General features: G+C 41.4%; 1 protein-coding gene across 1 annotated transcript in view; it reads left to right on the top strand.

Moving 5' to 3' along the window:
• Positions 1-22,961, top strand: part of POU1F1 (POU class 1 homeobox 1) — a 237,563-nt gene that overhangs the window by 90,983 nt on the left and 123,619 nt on the right. The window contains exon 2 of the mRNA XM_084617069.1: positions 18,961-19,046. Within this exon, the coding sequence (XP_084473195.1) occupies positions 19,042-19,046 (5 nt within the window). The 5' untranslated portion in view covers positions 18,961-19,041. The remainder of the gene's footprint in view (positions 1-18,960; positions 19,047-22,961) is intronic.

Raw genomic sequence — 22,961 nt, 5'->3', positions numbered from 1 at the left:
GCCGCTGATGCAGCCTCATCTTCCGTAGCCACTGTGATTTCCATGAGGCGTTTTTCCTGCCTGCAAGCTTCTGGCATGCCAAAGGAGCTCCAAAACACAGCAGAAGATTTGCCCTTAGAGGGCTCTAAACTTGTTTTTCCAGCAAAACAGATGATGCTACGTGAACTGTGAAGGACTCCCATGCAATGCTTCATTCACTAGGACTTTACAGTTCAGTTACAAGGAAGCAGTAGTTCAGGCCACACTCTTGCTCTAGACCCCCTTTCCAACAGAGGTCACAGTATGCTTCTAAGAAAAGATGAAGACCTTCTTGACATCACCAGCCATCTTTGTCCACCGGAGGCCCTTCTCATCAGACAACTGCAACCTCCAAGTAGTCATTTTGATTTCTTGATTAAGAACAGCACACTAACATATATCTTCCCTTCGGATCATACCTATCCCTCTTTCACTGTGCTTGGGAAAACATCATGACAGACAAGTGGGTGTTCAGAGTAAAGGAGGGATATGTTATCCACTTCACCTCCCTCCCTTTTCTCAACCCACTTTCCCCATCCCTTTTCAGGGTCCCTTCTCATAAGATTGTATTATTTCAAGAATTACCGTCTCTTTTGGAATTGGGAGTGACCGAAGAAGTTCCTTACCAGCAACGAGGGAAAGGTGTCTATTCGTGGTCCCAAAGAAATCTGGTGGTCTGTCCCATTCTAGATTTAAGAAAGCTGAACATATTCATTTAAAAAAAAATCAAGTTCCGGATGGTCACCCTTGCTTCTATTATCCCTTTTCTGGAGATTGATATGCTGCCCTCAATTTGCAGGATGCGTACTTCTATTGTGGCTATACCTCTTGGCTAGAGGAAATATCTTTGATGCATAACAAGCAATAGCCATTGCCAGTGCATAATACTTCCCTGCAGGCTGTCATCATTCCCACTGGTCTTCACCAAGTGCATGGCGATAGAACTCCACCCTTCTGGAGTTCAAATATTTCCTTACTGGGATGATTGGCTAGTTTGTGGAACATTAAGCACCCAGGTCCAAAGCAGCATCCTTGTCATCAGGCAGCTGTTCTCTCATTTGGGCCTGAAACTAAAGCTGGACATATCACAACTGCAATCAACAAGGGCATGACCTTCATAGGAGCAGATCTCAACCCTGACCACCATGGCTTACCTTCCATAGCCTTTCTTTCTGAAAGCCTCAGGTCCAACCCCCATAGACCAACATGAGTGGTCAATTAGAGGATCTTCTCATCTAGATTTTTCCACCACTGAGATTACCCAGTACTAGACTTGTTCACAATGAACCTGAACAACAACTGCACAAGATTGTGCTTCAGGGTGGGCGGCAGCCTTGGCTCCATCACAGATTCCTTCTTTCTCCCTTGGTCCAGTCATCTTCTATATGCATTTCCTCCAGTTCCTCTCATTCTGAGGGTACTCAGGAAACTGAAAAGAGACAAAGCGACATTAATTCTTGAGGCACTTGTGGCCAAAGCAGTATTGGGTATTGGTTCCTAGACATACATCTAACTCTCCATCCAGTCACCAATAACTTTTACCTCCACTCAAGGGCCTCCTGTATCAGACCAGAGCAAGTCTCTACATCCCAACCTCCAATCTCTCCACTTCATGACACGGATGATCTCTGGTTGAATTCTCATGAGAAAATGTTCTCCTGAATGGATCAGGACATCCTGGTGAGCAGCAGAAAAGAATCCACTAAAGCTAGCTATACAGCAGAGTGGAAGATTTTAGATTTGGGCACAATCTCAAAGTTTATTACCCAATCACAAAAAGATTACACGTATGTTGACATATCTGTTGCATCTGAAATCACCAGGCCTTTCAGTTAGTTCTATGAGAGTCCACCTGGTTTCCACCTCTGCACTGCATCCACCAGTAGAGGGTTTTTCTATTTTCTCTCACTCTCATTTCCTGATTCTTGAATGGTCTACTCAGTGTTCACCCTCCTGTGTCTGATTGTATACGTATATGGGATCTCAGCCTAGTCCTCTCCAAACTAATACGACCCACCCCCCTAGAGCCTAGAGCTACAACTTCACTACCTCGCTTGTTTAAGAACACAGTGTTTCTGGTGACAGTCACTTCTCTGCAAAGAGAGTTTCAGAACTTGAAGCTCTCCTCCTTTCACGGTCTTCCAAAAAGATACGATTGTCCATAGACTACATCCTAATTTTATGCCTAAAGTAGTGTCAGCTTTCCATCCTAATCAAGCCATTAATCTTCTGGTATCTTTCCTAAAACCCCATTTTCCCAAAGCTGAAGAAAGTCTTCGTACCTTGGCATTCTATCTGGACTGCATTCAGTCCTTCAGAACCTCTTCCCAGCTTTTTGTAGTATAGGCTAAGAGAGTAAAGGGTTAATCACTGTCAGCTCTGTAAATATTGCATTGGATTTCTGATTGCATTAAGTTCTGCTTCAATCTTGCTAAAATCTCTCTTCCACCAAGAATAATGGCTCACTCCACCAGGGTTCAATCCACTTCAGTAGTCCTTTCTTAACCAATATCCTAATAGTTGATATCTGCAAAGCAGCAAAATGATCATGTATATGTACCTTTTCCGGTCATTACCCCATCACTTAAGTCTCTCGTGGTGATTCCAGCTTTGGTGAGTTGGTGTTACAATCTCTGTTCAGAAGATCCAAAGCCTCTCTCTACCTGTAAGGGAACTGCTGATGAGTCACCTGCTGTGAAACGTTTGTGTGCACAATCACTCAGAAGAGAAAAAATAGTTACTTGTACAGTAAATGTTCTTTGAGATGTGTCATGCGCATATACATTCCACAACCATCCCACATTCCCTGCTGCTTTGGATGTTACATACAGTGTTGTGAGGGAACGGAGAGGGAGGTAGCAGACGTATCCTTTTCTGCCCTTGCCTGAGAGCACAAGGAGAGTGGGAGCATGTGCTGGCTAGAAGTACTGCTGGCAAAGTACACCTGCAGTGAAATGGATATGTGCACAATCTCATGAAGGAGAACTATTGTCATTGGACTGGGCAGCTTTGGCAGGCTTCCTTTTCATAGATAACCTTCATAGTCCTATGTTCTATTCTTTGTTAGTTTCCACCCTAATTTAATCCCCATTTTTTAATTTAATTTGATTTTGCTTCTAATAACAGTTGTCTTTGTAAAACTGCCAACTAGTATGTTACTTGGGGAATAGAAATAAAGTGAAAAACAATCTTTTATTTGACTAATGGCCATTGTGGAGCGTACAGTAATCGATGTCCTCGATTCTTGAGCCACAAGGATTAAATATGAGGTGTCCACAAATGCTGATTCCCCAGGACTTTAATTACATTACCACATGAGACGCACACAATAGAATCTCAATAGCCATTCACTTTGTAGGCCTATCATTCAGCTGCTCAAGTCAAGATTCACTTGGACAGATAAGCTCATGATTTATTAGTGATCATCTCAAAGATTAAAAGGATTGCTGATCCTGTATCTGATTTTCAGGCTCTAGTGTGCTACACCCTTTCCTTTACAGTAACATTTTCCAAAACTGGCTTGCCTTTAAGTCGCTAGAATATTAAGATGAAATGGTAGAATGCAGGCTTACTGTCAATCTCCATAGTTATTTATTTTGATTCAAAGTACAGTATACTAGTGTTTCTTTATAGTTTATTTGATGTTAAGGAATATATTATTTTATATTACAATGGACTCTCTGTAGCTTTAGGATTATAAAAGGGGGAAAAGATAAAATAGCTTGAAATATGTGCACAGGCACATTTTCGATTAATCTGCATTTATCCTAGTCATCCATGACCTAACTTCATTGAAGCCTGTGCAGCTGATGTGACTTGAAAGCCAAAACACATGTCCACAAGAATGGCAGTATGTGACTGGACATACAGATTGTCTAAAGCTGAGTTCTAACTGGCCATGTGCCAACTTGCACTAGTGCACCTCTGGGAACCCCATCACTCAAAAATATCCCTTTTTTGTTTAATGGGTGGGGCAAAGAAAGGAGGAAAACGCTTTTTAATACCTTGCTCTACCTCTTTTTTTTAAAGTGATTTAAAAAAAACTATCCAAAGGTATTTATACTTGTAAACAGTTTTTCCCTTAATTCTCCACTTCTCCCTCTCTGCCTTACCTGGAAGGTGTTTTTCCTTTTCTTCTCTTCTGCTGCCTCAGGAACTGAAGTGCGACAAAAAACCCCTTCACTTCACTGTACATGGTGATTGTGTGTGAGCATGCGGAGGGGGTGGGCTGGTGGTTTATAGTAAAAGCTACGGGGCTTTAATGATACTCCGGTTCCTGGTGAGTAAGCAGGAAATGTCCCTGCAAACGTTTGCCAGAGGAGAGGTGAAGCTCAGACAGCTTTTCAGTTTTGACTGAAAAAGGATTTTCTTTAAACTATTTCCACATTTCGTTATATATTTTTTTCAAAGAAAATCCCCCTTTTCAGTCAAAACCGAAGGGCTGGTTGAGTTCGCACTCCACATGGAGTGTTCACAGGCAGCACTTCCCATTTGGATGTCAAGGGTTTGCTGCTGCTTCGCCTGGCAAAACCAGAAAGATAAATTGTAACAAATGAAAGCAACAGGGCTGGGGAGTGGGAAACCAACATCTTCTTAAACGCATTGTACTCCAAAGAGGGAGAAATTCAAAGAGCAAATCACCCTTTATATTTTCATGGGAAAAAATATGCAAGAGGCTTCAGGGCATGGATGGCACTACTAGAAAAATATTCTTAATTCCCTGAATTATCCCTTTTAATTTGTGCAAGATAAATCTCATGGTTGTAACAAGGGTCAAAAGAGATCAGTGGGGCAGGAGGGGGTGGGGGTAAAAGAAGAGCGAAATGAATAAGTGTCAGTTTGTGAGCTACCCTTTCCTCCTAAGTGCCGAGTTGCACTTCTGCCAGTGCATGGCCCATTGAGTCATTTTTTGAACTTTCTACTGTAAAAGCTGAATTGGGAGCTTTACAATATTCCAAATAGAACTGGTTCCAAGGAACTTTGGAAGGGGAGAAAGAGAGAAATTCAAAATAGTAGAAAAAAGGTATCTATAAACTTTTCCTATTATTTCCTCTTAATTTAACTGGGAGCCACTTTTCATACTGACAGGTTGTTTTTTATGTATCTTCTTATAATGAAAGTGTTTTTTTTTTTTTGAAAGTTAAAAACAAATCACTGTTAGCCATATTTTAATATCCATTAGCCTCTCACTTAGGCTGCTGCTGCACTTATTGGATGGCTGAAAGCATGAGGTAGACAGACCTGTGGCATACACTAATAGCCTATTCACAACTCAGTTTTGGCTTATTTCTGTAGTGGTAGCTTTAGCTCTTTATAGGTTTAAGTGGGATCTTTGACATTATTTGAATGAAGCTCTTTGGTAACTTAATAGGTTTTATGTTATTTTCCTATATAAAGCCATGCGGACATGGAACATAAAGAAACAGATTATTTTTCAATGTAATAACTCAGCACATCCCCCAAATCTGGCTTGTATTTAAATGTATTGCATAATTAAAGCTCTATCTACAATCTATTTCTGTGAATATAATATCATAGAATGAATGAACTGATGCATTACATTAAAAACCAGTTTCAGAAATCCTAATTTATGCAAAATGTTGCCTCTTCCAGATACCATTTCAGCGCTGAATAGGTGACCTTTTAATTACTATTGTTCATAACTCAGGGTGGTTTGGCCTTTTCAACAAACTGTCAATGTAGGGAATAAATGATACTGCCTCCATATGTTTTGTATGCCTTATGAAATACCTTCAAACAAAAACAAAATAAAAAATGAAGAGAGATGGGATATAAGCGCAAACACACACAAAATCTGGTGTGGTATCAATAGCAGTCTGTTTTTTTTTTTTTTTAAAAGTGGATTAAAATTTTAAAATGAAACAATAGATTTATAATTTTAAGAACACATTCATTAGGGAAGTGGCTGCTTTGAAAGTGGATTTGATATATAATTTATCTTAATATGCATTAATCTCCGCTCTGTTCTACCATATGGAGGAATGTAGAATGGGACAATGCAAAAACAGACAGGAGGTTGACTACATGGAGAGGAAAAGTGTCTACCTGGTATTGTGTCCCAAAAAGCACAGCATAAGACTCCAATGGTACCTCTGAAGCACTTACATTGCAGACCCAAGACACAGCCAAAAGAAAGGCATGTTCTCCTGAAGTGTATTGGGGGAGTAGCCTGTACATGGCGTCTGCTAATCCATTCAATGTGAGTGTTTCTCTCTCTAGCCCCCCTCAATTACTCTTGTGGGAGCTGTTTCACTTTTTAAAATGTTCATTGGGTCAGAGAGAGAGAAACAATGATTCTATAGTCTTTTGGTTAGGGAACTCAGCTGGGATGTGGAAGACCCAAGTTCAAGTTCAGCCTCAGAATCTGGTGGAGCAGATACTTGAACCAGGGCTTCCTACGTTCCAGCTGAGTCGCCTAACCACTGGCCTATTGTGGGCTCTGTTTTATTTTCTCTGTAGATTTGAGTGGAAATCCTATCCTGGACCTGAGAAACCTTCCCAGCAAAAGTTTGGATGAATTGGCATTTTCCAACAAAAAATGTTTTGTTGAAAAATTCCTGACCAGCTCTATTAGAATTATACAAGAGGTATGGTTATTCATTTATTCAACCAGACACTAGGTGGAAGGATCAAACCAGGGATATATTATCATCATTCAAGACCAGGAGCAAAAAGTCAAGGCTTGTGATTCTCCTTAGAAGGATGGCTAACCCAGGGGGCATTGATCAGAAGGTGCACTACAAATCAACTTAGGGAGGAAGAGGTGAACTTTACAATTCTTAGGACTAGGAAGGCATTTGGTATACTTTCAACTTAATTTTATATCGCATCCATTTTTTGTTTTTTTCTCTTAAATACTATGATTGTATTTATGTACTAGTCGGTTACTAAATTACACAATTGAAATAAGACTTGTTTAATGATTTTATTGAACAAAAGCAGACAAGTCAATATCTACCCATTTTATATTCTATAACATGAAAATGACTGATTTTTGTTTTGTGAAGGGTATAAATAATAAAAAACTTTCTGGTATCAAGTCCTTGTGTTTTATGCCAAGCTTCTGGCAAAAATAAATCTTATAGAGCTATTATAAGATAATGAGCTATTTGACTTTTCACAGAAGTTTTGAGGGTCAGTTATTTTTAAAGGGAGGGGGAAATGAACGAATTTTTTTGACCAACTTTAGGCACAACCCCCTGCAATGTTACTCATCAGATTAAAAGACTGAGGGATGTGAGTATGCTTCAGCCTCTGAGGAAATGAAACAGGTATCTCCTTTTAGAGGAAATAGTGAAGAGCCTGTCAATATGGTCCCCACACCACATGGGGGGAAAGCAGTCAAGTGCAGCAGTCTCCTTTGGATTTTGGCTGCAGGCCAGCATTCTTCTACTGTAGCATCTTCTCCAGAGCACTACTACACCCAGTCTGCAAAGAGGGCTGGGGCATTTTTGAGTACAAAAGTGTGTAATAGAGAGGGTATTGCATATGCCTGCCCAGCCATCTACTTGGTCCAGCTCTGCTCAAATGAATGTTATACTGTAGTACAAGGTACAAGTAATGAAGGTTTTCTTTCAGCTCACGTAGAAAAGGTCCTTCTGCTCCAAAGGTATGGGGCCCTGCCTTGTGAACTAAAGGAAGAGAGGTTCTTTTTCAGCTCTAGCAATATTAGAGCTAATTTGACATATATGTAGATTGTTGTATTTTGTTTTTAGAATTGCAAGAGAGTTTGAGAAGCTAAATAAATGGCAAACATCTTAAACTCCTCAAATATATTTTTTTGTCATTATGTTTATGGCTAAGACTTTGTCACGGATATTTTTAGTAAAAGTCAAGGACACGTCATGGCCAATAATGGAATATTTCATGGAAGCCCACGACCTGTCCCTTTTACTAAAAATATCCATGACAAAATGAGGAGCTGGGCAACTACACCCGGGCTGGGAGCTCCTGGGGCCTCCACCACTCGTGGAGGCTCAGACCTCCAGGGTCCTTCTCCACTGGCAGCTCTGAGATTCGGGGGTCCCTCTGCCTCTCGTGGTGGCTGGGAGTGGTGGTCTGCCTGCCGCCCACAGGGAGCTGGGAGCTGCGGGGGGCTCCCACGACCTGGGGCAGTGGAGGTGCCCCCAGGTCCCTGCCTCTGCCAGCAGCAGGGCACCCTGCAGCTCCCAGCCAGCGCTGGCTGAAGTCACAGAGGTCTTTTGGAAGTCATGGATTCCATGACTTCCCTGACCTCTGTGACTAAATTGCAACCATAATTATGTCTAATAGCTGGCAGTCGTGTCATCAGGGCAAATCCCAAGGGATGTAGCCTCCTCACAGATTGAATGCCACTGAATCAATCTCTAATTAGGTTCTTCAGTTGGTCTGTCTTGATATTCAGTTTGTCATCATTAGTATTCTCATCACACCACTGAAACTTTGGACAACCTTGTGGTTGCCAGCAGCATAGCAGCACTCCTTGGTAAACATGCTTTGGAACAGCAGTGGTATATACACACACACTAATATTGGACATTGCAATTTAGGAGCTTACTTAAGACAACTGAGCAGAAACAATTACATTCTTTTGGAGGGAGAAGTAATAGGACCATGTGGTTTGCTGTGCTATATAGATTTGTGAGAGGAAAAGTACAGGGACATAAGAACATAAGAATGGCTATACTGGGTCAGAACAAAGGTCCATTCAGCACAGTATCCTGCCTACCAACAGTGGCCAATGCTAAGTGCCCCAGAAGGAGTGAACTTAACAGGTAATGAGCTAGTGATCTCTCTCCTGCCATCCATCTCCACCCTTTGACAAACAAAGGCTGGGGACACCGTTCCTTACCTATCCTGGCTGATAGCCATTAATGGACTTAACCTTCATGAATTTATCCAGTTCTCTTTTAAACCCCGTTATAGTCCTTCACAACTTCCTCAGGCAAGGAGTTCCACAGGTTGACTGTGTGCTGAGTGAAGAAGAACTTCCTTTTATTTGTTTTAAACCTGCTACCCATTAATTGCATTTGGTGGCCCCTAGTTCTTATATTATGGGAACAAGTAAATAACTTTTCCTTATTCACTTTCTCCACACCGCTCATGATTTTATATAACTTTATCATATCCCCCCTTAGTCTCCTCTTTTGCAAGCTGAAAAGTCCTAGCCTCTTTAATCTCCCCTCATATGGGACCCGTTCCAAACCCCTAATCATTTTAGTTGCCCTTTTCTGAACCTTTTCTAATGTCAGTATATCTTTTTTGAGATGAGGGGACCACATCGGAACACAGTATTCAAGATGTGGGCGTACCATGGATTTATATAAGGGCAGTAAGATATTCTCCATCTTATTCTCTATCCCCTTTTTAATGATTCCTAACATCCCATTTGCTTTTTTGACTGCTGCTGGACACTGCATGGACGTCTTCAGAGAACTATCCACGATGACTCCAAGATCTTTCTCCTTATTAGTTATAGCTAAATTAGCCCCCATCATATTGTATGTATACTTGGGATTATTTTTTCCAATGTGCATTACTTTACATTTATCCACATTAAATTTCATTTGCCATTTTGTTGCCCAATCACTTAGTTTTGTGAGATCTTTTTGAAGTTCTTCACAGTCTGCTTTGGTCTTAACTATCTTGACCAGTTTAGTATCATCTGCAAACTTTGCCACCTCACTGTTTATCCCTTTCTCCAGATCATTTATGAATAAATTGAATAGGATTGGTCCTAGGACTGACCCTTGGGAAACACCACTAGTTACCCCTCTCCATTCTGAAAATTTACCATTTATTCCTACCCTTTGTTTCTTGTCTTTTAACCAGTTTTCAATCCATGAAAGGATCTTCCCTCTTATCTCATGACAACTTAATTTACATAAGAGCCTTTGGTGAGGGACCTTGTCAATGGCTTTCTGGAAATCTAAGTACACTATGTTCACTGGATCCCCCTTGTCCACACGTTTGTTGACCCCCTCAAAGAGCTCTAATAGATTAGTAAGACACGATCTCCCTTTACAGAAAAGATGTTGACTTTTGCACAACCATTTATGGTCTTCTATGTGTCTGACCATATGAAACTGACGGTATGAAACTGCAGAAAAACCTGAGAGTCTCTGGATTAAGTTTAAAAGTGTGAACAACAAGGGTGATGTCGTGGTAGGCATCTGTTCTAGGCCACCGGACCAGGGGGATGAGGTGGACGAGGCTTTCTTCTGGCAACTAATGGAAGTTACTAGATTGCAGGCCGTGGTTCTCATGGGAGACTTCGATCACCCTGATATCCGCTGGGAGAGCAATACAGCGGTGCACAGACAATCCAGGAAGTTTTTGGAAAGTGTAGGGGACAATTTCCTGGTGCAAGTGCTGGAAGAACCAACTAGGGGCAGAGCTCTTCTTGACCTGCTGCTCACAAACCGGAAAGAATTAGTAGGGGAAGCAAAAGTGGATGGGAACCTGGGAGGCAGTGACCATGAGATGGTCGAGTTCAGGATCCTGACACAAGGAAGAAAGGAGAGCAGCAGAATACAGACTCTGGACTTCAGGAAAGCAGACTTTGACACCCTAAGGGAACTGATGGGCAGGATCTCTTGGGAGAATAACATGAGGGGGAGAGGACTTCAGGAGAGCTGCCTGTATTTTAAAGAATCCTTATTGAGGTTACAGGGACAAACCATCCCGATGTGTAGAAAGAACAGTAAATATGGCAGGCGACCAGCTTGGCTTAACAGTGAAATCCTTGCTGATCTTAACCACAAAAAAGAAGCTTACAAGAAGTGGAAGACTGGACAAATGACCAGGTAAGAATATAAAAATATTGCTCGGGCATGCAGTGAAATCAGGAAGGCCAAATCACACCTGGAGTTGCAGCTAGCAAGAGATGCTAAGAGTAGCAAGAAGGGTTTCTTCAGGTATGTTAGCAACAAGAAGAAAGTCAAGGAAAGTGTGGGCCCCTTACTGAATGAGGGAGTAAAACTAGTGCAGAGAATGTGGAAAAACCTAATGTACTCAATGCTTTCTTTGCCTCTGTCTTCACGAACAAGGTCAGCTCCCAGACTACTGCACTGGGCAGCACAGCATGGGGAGGAAGTGACCAGCCCTCTGTGGAGAAAGAAGTGGTTTGGGACTATTTAGAAAAGCTGGATGAGCACAAGTCCATGGGGCTGGATGCGCTGCATCCGAGAGTGCTAAAGGAGTAGGCAGATGTGATTGCAGAGCCATTAGCCATTATCTTTGAAAACTCATGACAATCGGGGGGAGGTCCCGGATGACTGGAAAAAGGCTAATGTAGTGACCATCTTTAAAAAAGGGAAGAAGGAGGATCCAGGGAACTACAGGCCAGTCAGCCTCACCTCAGTCCCTGGAAAAATCATGGAGCAGGTCCTCAAGGAATCAATTCTGAAGCACTTCGAGGAGAGGAAAGTGATCAGGAACAGTCAGCATGGATTCACCAAGGGCAAGTCATGCCTGACAAATCTAATGCCTTCTATGACTAGATAACTGGCTCTGTGGCTGAGGGGAAAGCAGTGGACGTGTTGTTCCTTGACTTTAGCAAAGCTTTTGACACGGTCTCCCACAGTATTCTTGCCAGCAAGTTAAAGAAGTATGGGCTGGATGAATGGACAATAAGGTGGATAGAAAGCTGGCTAGAGTGTCAGGCTCAACGGATAGTGATCAATGACTCAATGTCTAGTTGGCAGCCGGTATCAAGTGGAGTGCCCCAAGGGTTGGTCCTGGGGCTGGTTTTGTTCAATATCTTCATTAATCATCTGGAGGATGGTGTGGATTGCACCCTCAGCAAGTTTGCAGATGACACTAAACTGGGAGGAGAGGTAGATACGCTGGAAGGTAGGGATAGGATACAGAGGGACCTAGACAAATTAGAGGATTGGGCCCAAAAAAATCTGATGAGGTTCAACAAGGACAAGTGCAGAGTCCTGCACTTAGGATGGAAGAATCCCATGCACCGCTACAGACTAGGGACCAAATGGCTAGGCAGCAGTTCTGTAGAAAAGGACCTAGAGGTTACAGTGGATGAGAAGCTGGATATGAGACAAGTGTGCAGTTGTTGCCAAGAAGAAAAATGTCATTTTGGGATGTATAAGTAGGGGCATTGCCAGCAGATCGAGGGATGTGATCGTTCCCCTCTATTCGACATTGGTGAGGCCTCATCTGGAGTACTGTGTCCAGTTTTGGGCCACACACTACAAGAAGGATGTGGAAAAATTGGAAAGCGTCCAGCGGAGGGCAACACAAATGATTAGGGGACTGGAACACATGACTTATGAGGAGAGGCTGAAGGAACTGGGATTGTTTAGTCTGTGGAAGAGAAGAATGAGGGGGGATTTGATAGCTGCTTTCAACTACCTGAAAGGGGGTTCCAAAGAGGATGGATCTAGACTGTTCTCAGTGGTAGCAGATGACAGAACGAGGAGTAATGGTCTCAAGTTGCAGTGGGGGAGGTTTAGGTTGGATATTAGGCAAAACTTTTTCACTAGGAGGGTGGTGAAACACCGGAATGCATTACCTAGGGAGGTGGTGGAATCTCCTTCCTTCGAAGTTTTTAAGGTCAGGCTTGACAAAGCCCTGGCTGGGGTGATTTAGTTGGGGATTGGTCCTGCTTTGAGCAGGGGGTTGGACTAGATGAGCTCCTGAGGTCCCTTCCAACCCTGATATTCTATGACAATTTTATTCTTTACTATTGTTTCAACTAATTTGCCCGGTACTGACGTTAGACTTACTGGTCTGTAATTGCCAGGATCACCTCTAGAGCCCTTCTTAAATATTGGCGTTACATTAGCTATCTTCCAGTCATTGGGTACAGTAGCTGATTTAAAGGACAGGTTACAAACCATAGTTAATAGTTCCGCAATTTCACATTTGAATTCTTTCAGAACTCTTGGGTGAATGCCATCTGGTCCTGGTGACTTGTTACTGTTAAGTTTCTCAGTTAATTCCAAAACCTCCTCTAGTGACACTTCAATCTGTGACAATTCCTTAGATTTGTCACCTACAAAAGAAGGCTCAGGTTTGGGAATCTCAGGTTTGGGACAAATCAGAGGAACTCCAAAGTATGTCTCCACCTAGAATATTGATACTATAGCTGATTTGAAAAATGGGGGAGGGGGAAAGGAAGAGAAAAGTTTCTCTCTGCTTTTCACTGAAAAAATATTTTATTTTTTTATCAGTTCTAGTTGCCATACTAGGAGTAGGCCCCATGCCCAGCGCAATAACAACCTGAGTGAATGGTTGAGCACCCTCACCTCAAAGTCTTTGATTTTACTGGTTTCTGACACTCATTGTTATTGAAAAAGTAGTTTTTACACAGTTTTCATTTAACTGCATTACAGCAAAAGTGCTGTCTAATTCAGTTTTAAGGACAAATGCTTAGTTGTGAGATCATCTTGACCATTTGCTTAGTTTAACATTTCATTCAGGTTTCATTCTGATGATAGCATCGATGACAGTAGAGTTGAGAGACAAGTGATTTTATCCATTTTCTTGTCCTGTAATTTGTCAGCATTTATTCTGCATGATCTGCGTGTACCCCCGACACTATCAATTTTGAAATCTTAATTTAGGGTCCTATCCTGGTTTCATTAGAAGCTAAGTGTTGTATGTGACAGATACTATTTAGTGTCATCAGACAAAATCAAAAATGAAAATCTTCTCAAATTTCTTCATGCAAGTTCACGATGCTCCACAAAGCAATCAAAATTTGACTCTAGGGATCATTCCTGTTTGTAGCAAGAGGAACGGTAACGTGGTACATCTTCTCGATCTCTAATTTCAGTGGTTTTATGACTTATTAGGAGTGTTATGTTGTGACAAAAATTGGGACACCAATACAGACAGAGCAAGAAGGCAGTTTTTAAATGCAGGTTGGGTTCAGGATTGCACCCTCAGTCCCATTATTATTCTTCCAGACCCAGTTAAACTCTCAGGCCTGACGCAGCATAGACAATGCTTTCTAGTTCCATCTAGTGCAGTTTGGGTAAGGTGTAAAAGTAACTGCCAGAACTGTGCTCTGTAGGGAGCTAGGCCAGCTTCTTCATTCCTCACTGGTTTCCTTCCAGAGGGGCAGAAGGGGTTGAAGCTGGGGGCTGTCCTTGCTTCCCACGACAGAAGGAATTGGCAGCTGTATTTATGGGCTGCTCCTGAGTGGAGCCAAGGGCTGCTGCTTGTTTTGTGGGAAACAGGGAGGCAAAAGGAAGAGAGAGGGGAAAAAGGAGAGACGAACAGCAGTGGTTCCGGGGAGCAAAGAAATGAAGCAGTACTGAGGGGCTTAAGAATGGCCATACTGGGTCAGGCCAAATGTCCATCTAGCCCAGTATCCTGTCTCTGACCATGGCCAGTGTCAGATGCTTATGGCAGTTAGAGGTTTAGGAACACCCGGAGCATGGGGTTGCGTCCCTGACCATCCTGGCTAATAGCCATTGATGGACCTATCCTCCATTAACTTTTTATAGTTGTGTTTTTTTGAACCCAGTTATACTTTTGGCCTTCACAACATCCATGGCAACAAGTTCTACAGTGTGCATTGTGTGAAGAAACATGTCTTTATGTTTGTTTTAACCCTGCTGCCTAGACCCCTAGCTTTTGTGTTATTGTGAAAGGATAAATAACAATTCCCTACTCACTTTCTCCACACCATTCATGATTTTACAGACCTCTATCTTATTTCTCCATAGTCATTTCTTCTCTAACCTGAACAGGCCCAGTTTTTTTAATCTCTCCTTATATCAAAGCTGCTCCATACCCTAATAATTTTTGTTGTCCTTTTCTGCACTTTTTCTAATTTTAATATATCTTGCGTGAAGAAGAATATGGATTTGGATGGGATGATGAGTGAGAAAATAAGGGGGAAGAACAGAAGACAGGAAGAAGATTGTTGATTAATGAGACAGAAATATGGGGATTGAAAGGCCTTGGGAGAGAAGGGGTGGAGGGAGAAAAAACAATGCAAGGAAAGGAAGAAGCAGAGAGAACACGATACATGAAGGTCAAAGGAAAGGAAAGAGAAAAGACAGAGGCAGACATTGAAGGACATGGGAAGAGACACTAAAAGTACAACAGAAGAACAGAACATGGGTTGAAAGACTGGAAAATGGAAGGAAGGGAGAGCAAAACCAGCAACAGGAAAGTTAATTTTTTAAAAAATTGGCTTAAAGGTGAATCCCAAAATGTTAAAATAAAATAGAAGTAAATAATGTTAGTGCATGTACATACACAAAGCTTTTGTATGGAGGGGGGAAGGAGAGGAGGGTGTAGTAAACAGTGAGGGACATTCAACCCTGTCCTGTACTTACTGCAGAAGTATCTTCTCCAGATTGACCTTTATTGCTAAATCTTTGGTGCTTCCCGAAGGATTATTTTTTGCCTTTAAGATGCATAAGATTTCACTGAAGAGCAGGAATGAAACCTCCTTTTCCCTCCACATGGGGAAAAGATAACCCAGGACCTTTCTACAAAAGGTTTAATCTTCCCTTAGGCTGAAGGGAAGCCTTTTTTTAGACTGGTCAGAAGATAACAAGCAGGTCCCTTTTCAGCTGTCAAACAAAGCCCTGACAGAGCCTCTGTACTAGCAGAGACTAAAGGGTAGCAGGGATGTGTTGACAATTTTGTGAAACTGTATAGGAGATCCGTAGGTTCAAGAACTTGACGAGCCATGAAAGCATTTTTTAGAGCTGTAGTTCCAGAGTTGAACCTTATGCTTTAACTCAGAAAGCGGGAGAGAATTTACTTAATAGTGCTGTAGAGGCCCTGAACACTGTATGTCATGTCAGGTTAACAACATTTTTTAATTGGACAAGGAGTAAATTCAGTTGTTTGTGTTTTTGGCAGATGCAATCCTGTCGAGCCAAGCCACAGCATTCTTATTAACAATGTTCAAGGTATGAAAACCTCCAGGAAGTTGTCATTTTGCAGTCCTCAACAATGTGTGTCATGGTTAAGGCTACAATTTTGTCATGGAGGTCACAGAAGTCATGGAATCTGTGACTTCCATAGACCTCCATGATTTCAGCCCACAGCGCCTGGGAATTGCAGGGTCCCCCCGCCATCTTTGGCAGCTGGGAACTGAGGGGCACTCCTGCTGACACAGACGGCAGGGGCCCCTGAGCTCCAAGCTGCTGTGGGTGGTGGTGGGACCCTGGAGCTCTGAGCTGCCACAGCCAGAGAGGAGACCCTGGAGCTCTGAGTGGGCAGTAGGGGACACCCCCTATGGTGTGGGGACCCGGCAGCTCCCCATTTTGTCATGCATATTTTTAGTAAAAGTCACGGATAGGTCACAGGCTTCTGTGAATTTTTCTTTATTGCCCATGACCTGTCCATGACTTTTAATTAAATTATGACGACAAAATCTTAGCTTTAGTCATGGTTTGTGTGCCATTTCTCAGACCCCACTCAATGTCAAGCGGGGTTTGATTTACCACGAAGGCAATGGAGCCTTTTCATTCGCTTTCATTGTGGATGTGGAATTTGTGCTGCAATGAATTCAGTAAGGGGCTGGAAGTAGGTGGGCAAGAGTCAGAATGATGAGTTCAACAGAAAGAGATTGATAGCTCCAGATATTCTCTCCTGGGGAAAGAGAATTATCAAATTGCTTCTATCAAGTGGATGTTTAAAGAGAAGGCTTAAACTGCCACATGTGCCAAGTCAAAAATCCCAGGAAAATAAACAAATGAAGTTGCTAGTCAGCTGGGACCTGAGCACAGTAACTAAATCTAATTAACAGCCAGGGGAAGGAATGAAAAAGAGGGAGTTAGAAAACAGCCAAGAAATCCCCAAATTTAAGTAGCATCATTAGAGCTCTGTTATCAAGAGTGAAAGAAGACACATTTGCTGTAGCCAGATGTCACAGGAAAAACTATAAAAATCTGTCTACATTTTCAGATAGTTTTATGCTGGTTATATTATGAGTAATAATTAGTTTTATTTTGAACACTGGAGCAAATCCTGCAGCCCTTTTTCAGACCTTCAGAAAAAGCTTCCATTGATTTGAGAATTTAGCATCCTGTGTTAATTATATGCAGTCACTTAATGCTTGACTTAGAAGATATTTGGCTACAATATTAACACATTCTGTAGAAACAGAGAGCAGTGGGATGTACTGTTCTGCCAGTGGTACTCTCAAACGAAACAAGTGTTAGTGTTGTAAATCAGTTGCTAATTTTCAGGTTAACACATGAATGAGTATGTACGTACAAAATACCAGAATTCTGCTGGGATGAACTGATGCAGCCAAATGACCCTGGACATCTGGAAAAGTGGAGATCCCTTTGACTCTCCTTACCCAGCATTTTATACAAACTCTTAGCAATGACGTCTGACAAAACCCCTCTCTGATTTATCAGGAATTCTTACTTCTCAATTTATCTTTGATTTCTCCATCTCAGAAACTGATGATCACAATGTTTACAACACTTCTGTCTTCACTTTGACTTTTTTCTTAATCAGTTGAAGTCTTTTGGTTTGATTAAATTATCCATATGTTGATAAAGGAGGTTTTGTGTATTATGGAAGTGCTGCTGTAAAGTTCAAGTTTATAGTTCTCTTAATGTTCTTACCATTTGTAAGAAGGCTTAGAGGAATAATTGCCATTGTCTTAATATTATGTATGCAGGATTTTCATACAAAACACAGTTTCAGTAGTGTAACCTTATCCCTGATGTGTTCCTGTTTCAAACCCTCTTACTATTTGCTTGACAATTAAACAGCAAGATGAAGCTGGACTTCAAATTTAACCACAGCCCTTCTATATTGGAGATTCAGAAATAAAAATCAAACAAAAGAGCCAAAGGCTATTCAGCTTTGCAGTTAAAGTTACCTTTTAGTGTTCTTCCAACAACTGGATCCATAAAAGAGAAAGTAGCATTTTTATATGTGTTTTTTTTACAGGAAAGGAGTGAATTTATTAGGTTTGCTGCTCCTCTCAATTTTTATGTGATCGTGATCCAATATAAGTGGGCACATTGTGTAAAGATGCCACCTCCATTAGCAAGGAATGCTTAAACTAGCGGCTGCCTTTAAAATGATTAGATGTTGAAGGGGAAAAATTACTCTTATCTTAGTGACGGTGGTTATTATTCCACAGATTGCTGCCAGCTGCACAAAAAAATCTCAAACAAACAAATATGATTGAGGGATGGGAGGGAGAAGAAGTGTCTGGTAAATTTGACTGGTTTATAAATCAGGTTAGTGGTAATTGAGTCTCGTAAGGCCTTATTTGCTTTAAAAATTAGAGACAGTCAAATAAAATTAACCTTGACTTTTAAAGGGAAATTAGATTACATTGGAGCCCAAAAGACTCCGTAAACAGCTTTGAATGGCCATATGGAAAAGATGTTAAATTGTAAGATACATGCTTTTTTGGAGAGCAGGCACAAGCTCCAAACTTAATTCTGGTCAGACAATATGGGTATCTGTTATGATCCAGCTTCTACCTGACACTTCTCATGGGAGCAGCCCTGTTGCCTTCTGTGAGCTAATCACATGAGTGAAGTGAACAGAATGTGGTCCAACATCCACTTTGTATTTAAACTGACCCTCCTTTAAAGATACACTACTAGTGTATCACTAACATACCCTATACAGATATGCACCTCTTGTTATACCAAGAATACTTATTAACAAAGTAACAGGAAATTATGTTTTGAAGAGAACCATTCTCTAGTGTGATTTCTGTCCATGCATCTGCATAGATATTTCTTGCATCTTGAAGAGCCACGTAGGTCATGGAGGATTCATGGGCTGAGGGACCAGATCCCCTGGGTTCTTCTTCAGGTTGGCAGGCCGCTCGCCCTGGCAGAGAATTGTATTTCCACAGATGAGAAGGGGTCCTAGGTGGTGATCACCATTTTGAATAGATCAGCTTTTTTTCTTGTTTATTTACTCAGTCTAATGACTCGCATTTCATGTGTCTCCATTTTCTACCAGTGAATGTACTCAAGTGCCTTGTGATTTGTGAAAAATGTTCTCCAGTGCAAGACTCCTGGATGGAATTGGTGAGATACTTCAATGAGGTATGTGGGAACAATTCCCATACACTAGTGGAAATCCAACTGAAGTCTATGTGAAGGCTGGTTTTGCTCAATATATCAGCTGTAAGATTTCTCTTAATATATGCAAACTTTATATATATATACAGTACATGTTCCAGAAATTAAGACTGACAAACATCTGAGAATCCTCCTTTAATTGTTTACAGCTACTCTCCTCAAGAGTTCTTTCCAGTGACTTCCAGTTCAATAAAAGAAGTGATATGGCATTATAATTTTGATTTTCTGCACAGTGCTTGCCATGTTATTTTTCAAAAAAACTCCTCATATTTCTCTTAAGAAGGATTTTTTGGCAAGTTCCAGATGTGCTTGAAGAGTGTGCTGAGAGAAATGGCCTGGTTCAGAATGGCTGAATGAGGACGTGTCATATGCAGAAATGTTACAGGAACTGAACATGAGCCAGCTGTTCTCGCCATCACCCACCCTTGAAGTGCTAGGGTTATTTCCTCACTGTAAGTGTACTTCTGAGCATAGTTATACATTGTTGCCTTTTGCTCTCAGAGGTATGTAAGTAGTAAAACTGTATTAACACATTTTGCTTCAGATATAGGTGACGTTTCTTAGCAGAAGCTGAACTAGACATGTCTGGTTTTGGTGTAGTGATGTAACATGAATGAGTTGGCAGAGAGCCTCTCCTAAATGACTTTTTATCTATTTCCTTGTGTTAGAGTGATTATAGATACTGTGGGATGATGGCTCTCCTATCTTGGTGCCCTGGACTATTTTAAAGCTCCATTTGTGTTATCTGAGAATCACTACACAGCAGAACTCAGAGTCCTTCTCTATTTGCAAGGCAGAATAATTCAGAAGATTTGGCTCTGGGACAACTGGGAGAAGGGATTCAAAGAACTGCCACTACTCAAACATAGGGTCATTTTTCAACTGATAGACTGTCCCATACTTGGGAATAAACTCAAATTAGGGAATTGCTAAATAACCTGTTTTGTGACCGGAAGCCAAAATCAAGGCTCTGTGGAGCGGGAACATCCACTTAAATTTAGACATATGTATGTCAGAATATCCTCCTAAATGAGGTTCTGGCTTTGAACACTTGAATCAAAAAAGGGATTATTTCTTGTAGGAGACCGAATAAATGGATAGCAGATCCAGGGTCAATAAATTACTATCAATCCAGACTTTACAAATGTGTAGTTCCTCCAGATAAGCGTAGGTTGTTGAGGGGAGGAAGGAGATGTTTCCTTTTGGTTTCAGATGGACAACTAAAGAGTTTAAAAGAGAGTTCCAACTAAAGGCCTGACTCTGAAACTCTTCCTCAGGTTGTGTTATACTGGCTCTCATGAGTCCTACTAACTTTGAACTAAATGGGGTCACCTGTATGAATAATTGCTACTCAACATGAGGAAGGGTTGCAGAATCAGGTCCTAAACCAGTCCCATGCCTGTTTCACTGGTCAATATAGAAAAGACAAAACTATGTTGTTTTCTGAAAGAGTTTTTAAGAAAGTTGGTCCCTTTCCTCACTGTCCAGCCTAACTCTTGCATGCAAATGTTTTAGCTGGAACTATGCTGGAAAACAGTACAAAGCTGCGTTTTCATATGTGGTTCAATGAAAAGTGGAGATGGGAGAAAGTCATGGAAACCTTTCTCCCATTCAGGGCCAGCAATCACTGGATATAATGACAGAGAGTGTGTGCTAACACAAGAGCTAAAATTAATTTTGTTTTTCATTCAATATACTTTATCACTGAGCCGTGATGAGACAGAGGCTCATAATTATTTTGTAAATAATATGAACAATTTTTTGGTTGCTTCTACACTGTCTATGGATGAAGCGGGGGTGAGGGTGGGTTGCAGGCAGAATGTAACAGAAAGTTGAGGTTGAGCGGAATTGTGCCCTGGTGTAGGTAGGTGCGGTTCCATTGCTTCGTGCTGCTTGCACCCGGGCTAAATTTGGACCACTAGGTCTATAGTTTGTTTAATGAGGAGGAAATCTAAGAACAGAAGTTCAACTAATTTGCAATTCGAATTCAACCTTTAATTCTTGTTTTCTTCACTGGTAAAGCAGTCTGGTTTTGAATATATAATATGGTATAAAGTCTGTCCTGCCTACTCACTGTTGTATATTACAGTACCTTCCTGCTTTGGGACCTGTCTGCCTCTTCAGCTGAGTTATCTAGGTAAAATGAATCGTTTTCCTTTCTTCTTTCTTGATGCTGCAATATATTTTTCATACCAGAAACTGCCAAAACAAACAATAAAAACACTCTCATTTGGAACCAAGGACATGGTTTGCTGCTCTGGCAGCTGTTCTCCTCCCCTCTTCTTGACTCTTGTGTTTCACCAGGGTTGTTTTTGTTGCATGGGTAAACAAATGTTACGCTCCCAGCCACAATTTTTAAAATGTTTTGTTTTTAAATAAGGCTGTGTATGTACATATGAGTTTCCCACACATTGGTGCCTAATGTATGCAGCATATATAAGCCCCAATACTGCAAACATTTATGCACATGCAAAGTAAAGCAAATATATGTGTTCACAGATCTGGGACTTTATTGCATAAGTCTGAAGCATCCTTTATCTATCATTACATGCCATTTTTCCTTTGCTTGATTTCATATTGGATTAGGGTGACCAGATAGCAAGGGTGAAAAATTGGGACAGGGACTGGGGGGTAATTGGCATCTATATAAGACAAAGCCCCAAATATCAGGACTGTCCCTATAAAATCGGCACATTTGGTCACCCTATGTTGGATAATTATATAGTTTAGTATTCAGTTTTATAAACCTTTTGATTTCCAGCAAGGAGAGAGAACTCCCCTCTGTTTCACATTTTCCAAGAAGATTCATAGATGCATAGATATTAAGGTTACAAGGGACCATTATGATCATCTAGTCTGACCTCCTGCACAATGCAGGCAGCAGAATCTCCCCCACCCACTCCTGTGATAAACTCCTCACCTATGTCTGAGCTATTGAAGTCCTCAAATCATGGTTTAAAGACTTCAAGGTGCAGAGAATCCTTCAGCAAGTGACCTATTCCCCGTGCTACAGAGGAAGGCAAAAACCCCCAGGGCCTCTGCCAATCTGCCCTGGAGGAAAATTCCTTCCTGATCCCAGATATGGTGATCAGCTGAACCCTGAGCATATGGGCAAGATTCACCAGCCAGATACCCAGGAAAGAATTCTCTGTAGTAACTCAGATCCCACCCCATCTAACATCCCATCACAGGCCATTGGGCCTATTTACCATGAATATTTAAAGATCAATTAATTGCCAAAATCATGTTATCCCATCATACAATCTCCTCCATAAACTTATCGAGTTTAATCTTGAAGCCAGATAGGTCTTTTGCCCCCATTGCTTCCCTTGGAAGGCTATTCCAGAACTTCACTGCTCTGATGGTTAGAAACCTTCATCTAATTTCAAGTCTAAACTTCCTGATAGCCAGTTTATATGCATTTGTTCTTTTGTCCACATTGGTACTGAGCTTAAATAATTCCTCTCCACAATTGTATTCCATTTAGTGGATACCACCTAGCCAGGCTTTCACTCACTTATCCTCCTTAGGCCTGCTGCTGTCTCCCTTAACGTGCTACTGGCCCTACAGAAAACATTGCCCAGGCCTTATGACTGAGACTGAGCAGGTGGTTTAGGTCCCATAACAATTTTGCCCTTTAGCACCCTCCTTGAGAGTTGCCAGAGTTGTTTTTCTTCCTGGGGATGAACTGCCTGAAACACTGAAGAGTAGAATACCTTAAAGCAAGATTTATCATAAAAGGCGTGAAAATGGATTCAAAACAAAAGAAACCACTTACTTAACATCTCTAAACTAATTAAGGCATTTTAGATTATCTACATGAAAGAAGAGAATCTTCCGTGTTCAATGAGCAAATCTTGACTCTGACCTCTCCTGTGA

The sequence above is a fragment of the Lepidochelys olivacea genome (genome assembly GCF_965140295.1).
Source record: "Lepidochelys olivacea isolate rLepOli2 genome assembly, chromosome: 1".
Lineage (NCBI taxonomy): Eukaryota > Metazoa > Chordata > Testudines > Cheloniidae > Lepidochelys > Lepidochelys olivacea.
This window is presented reverse-complemented; position numbering and strand designations above follow the sequence as displayed.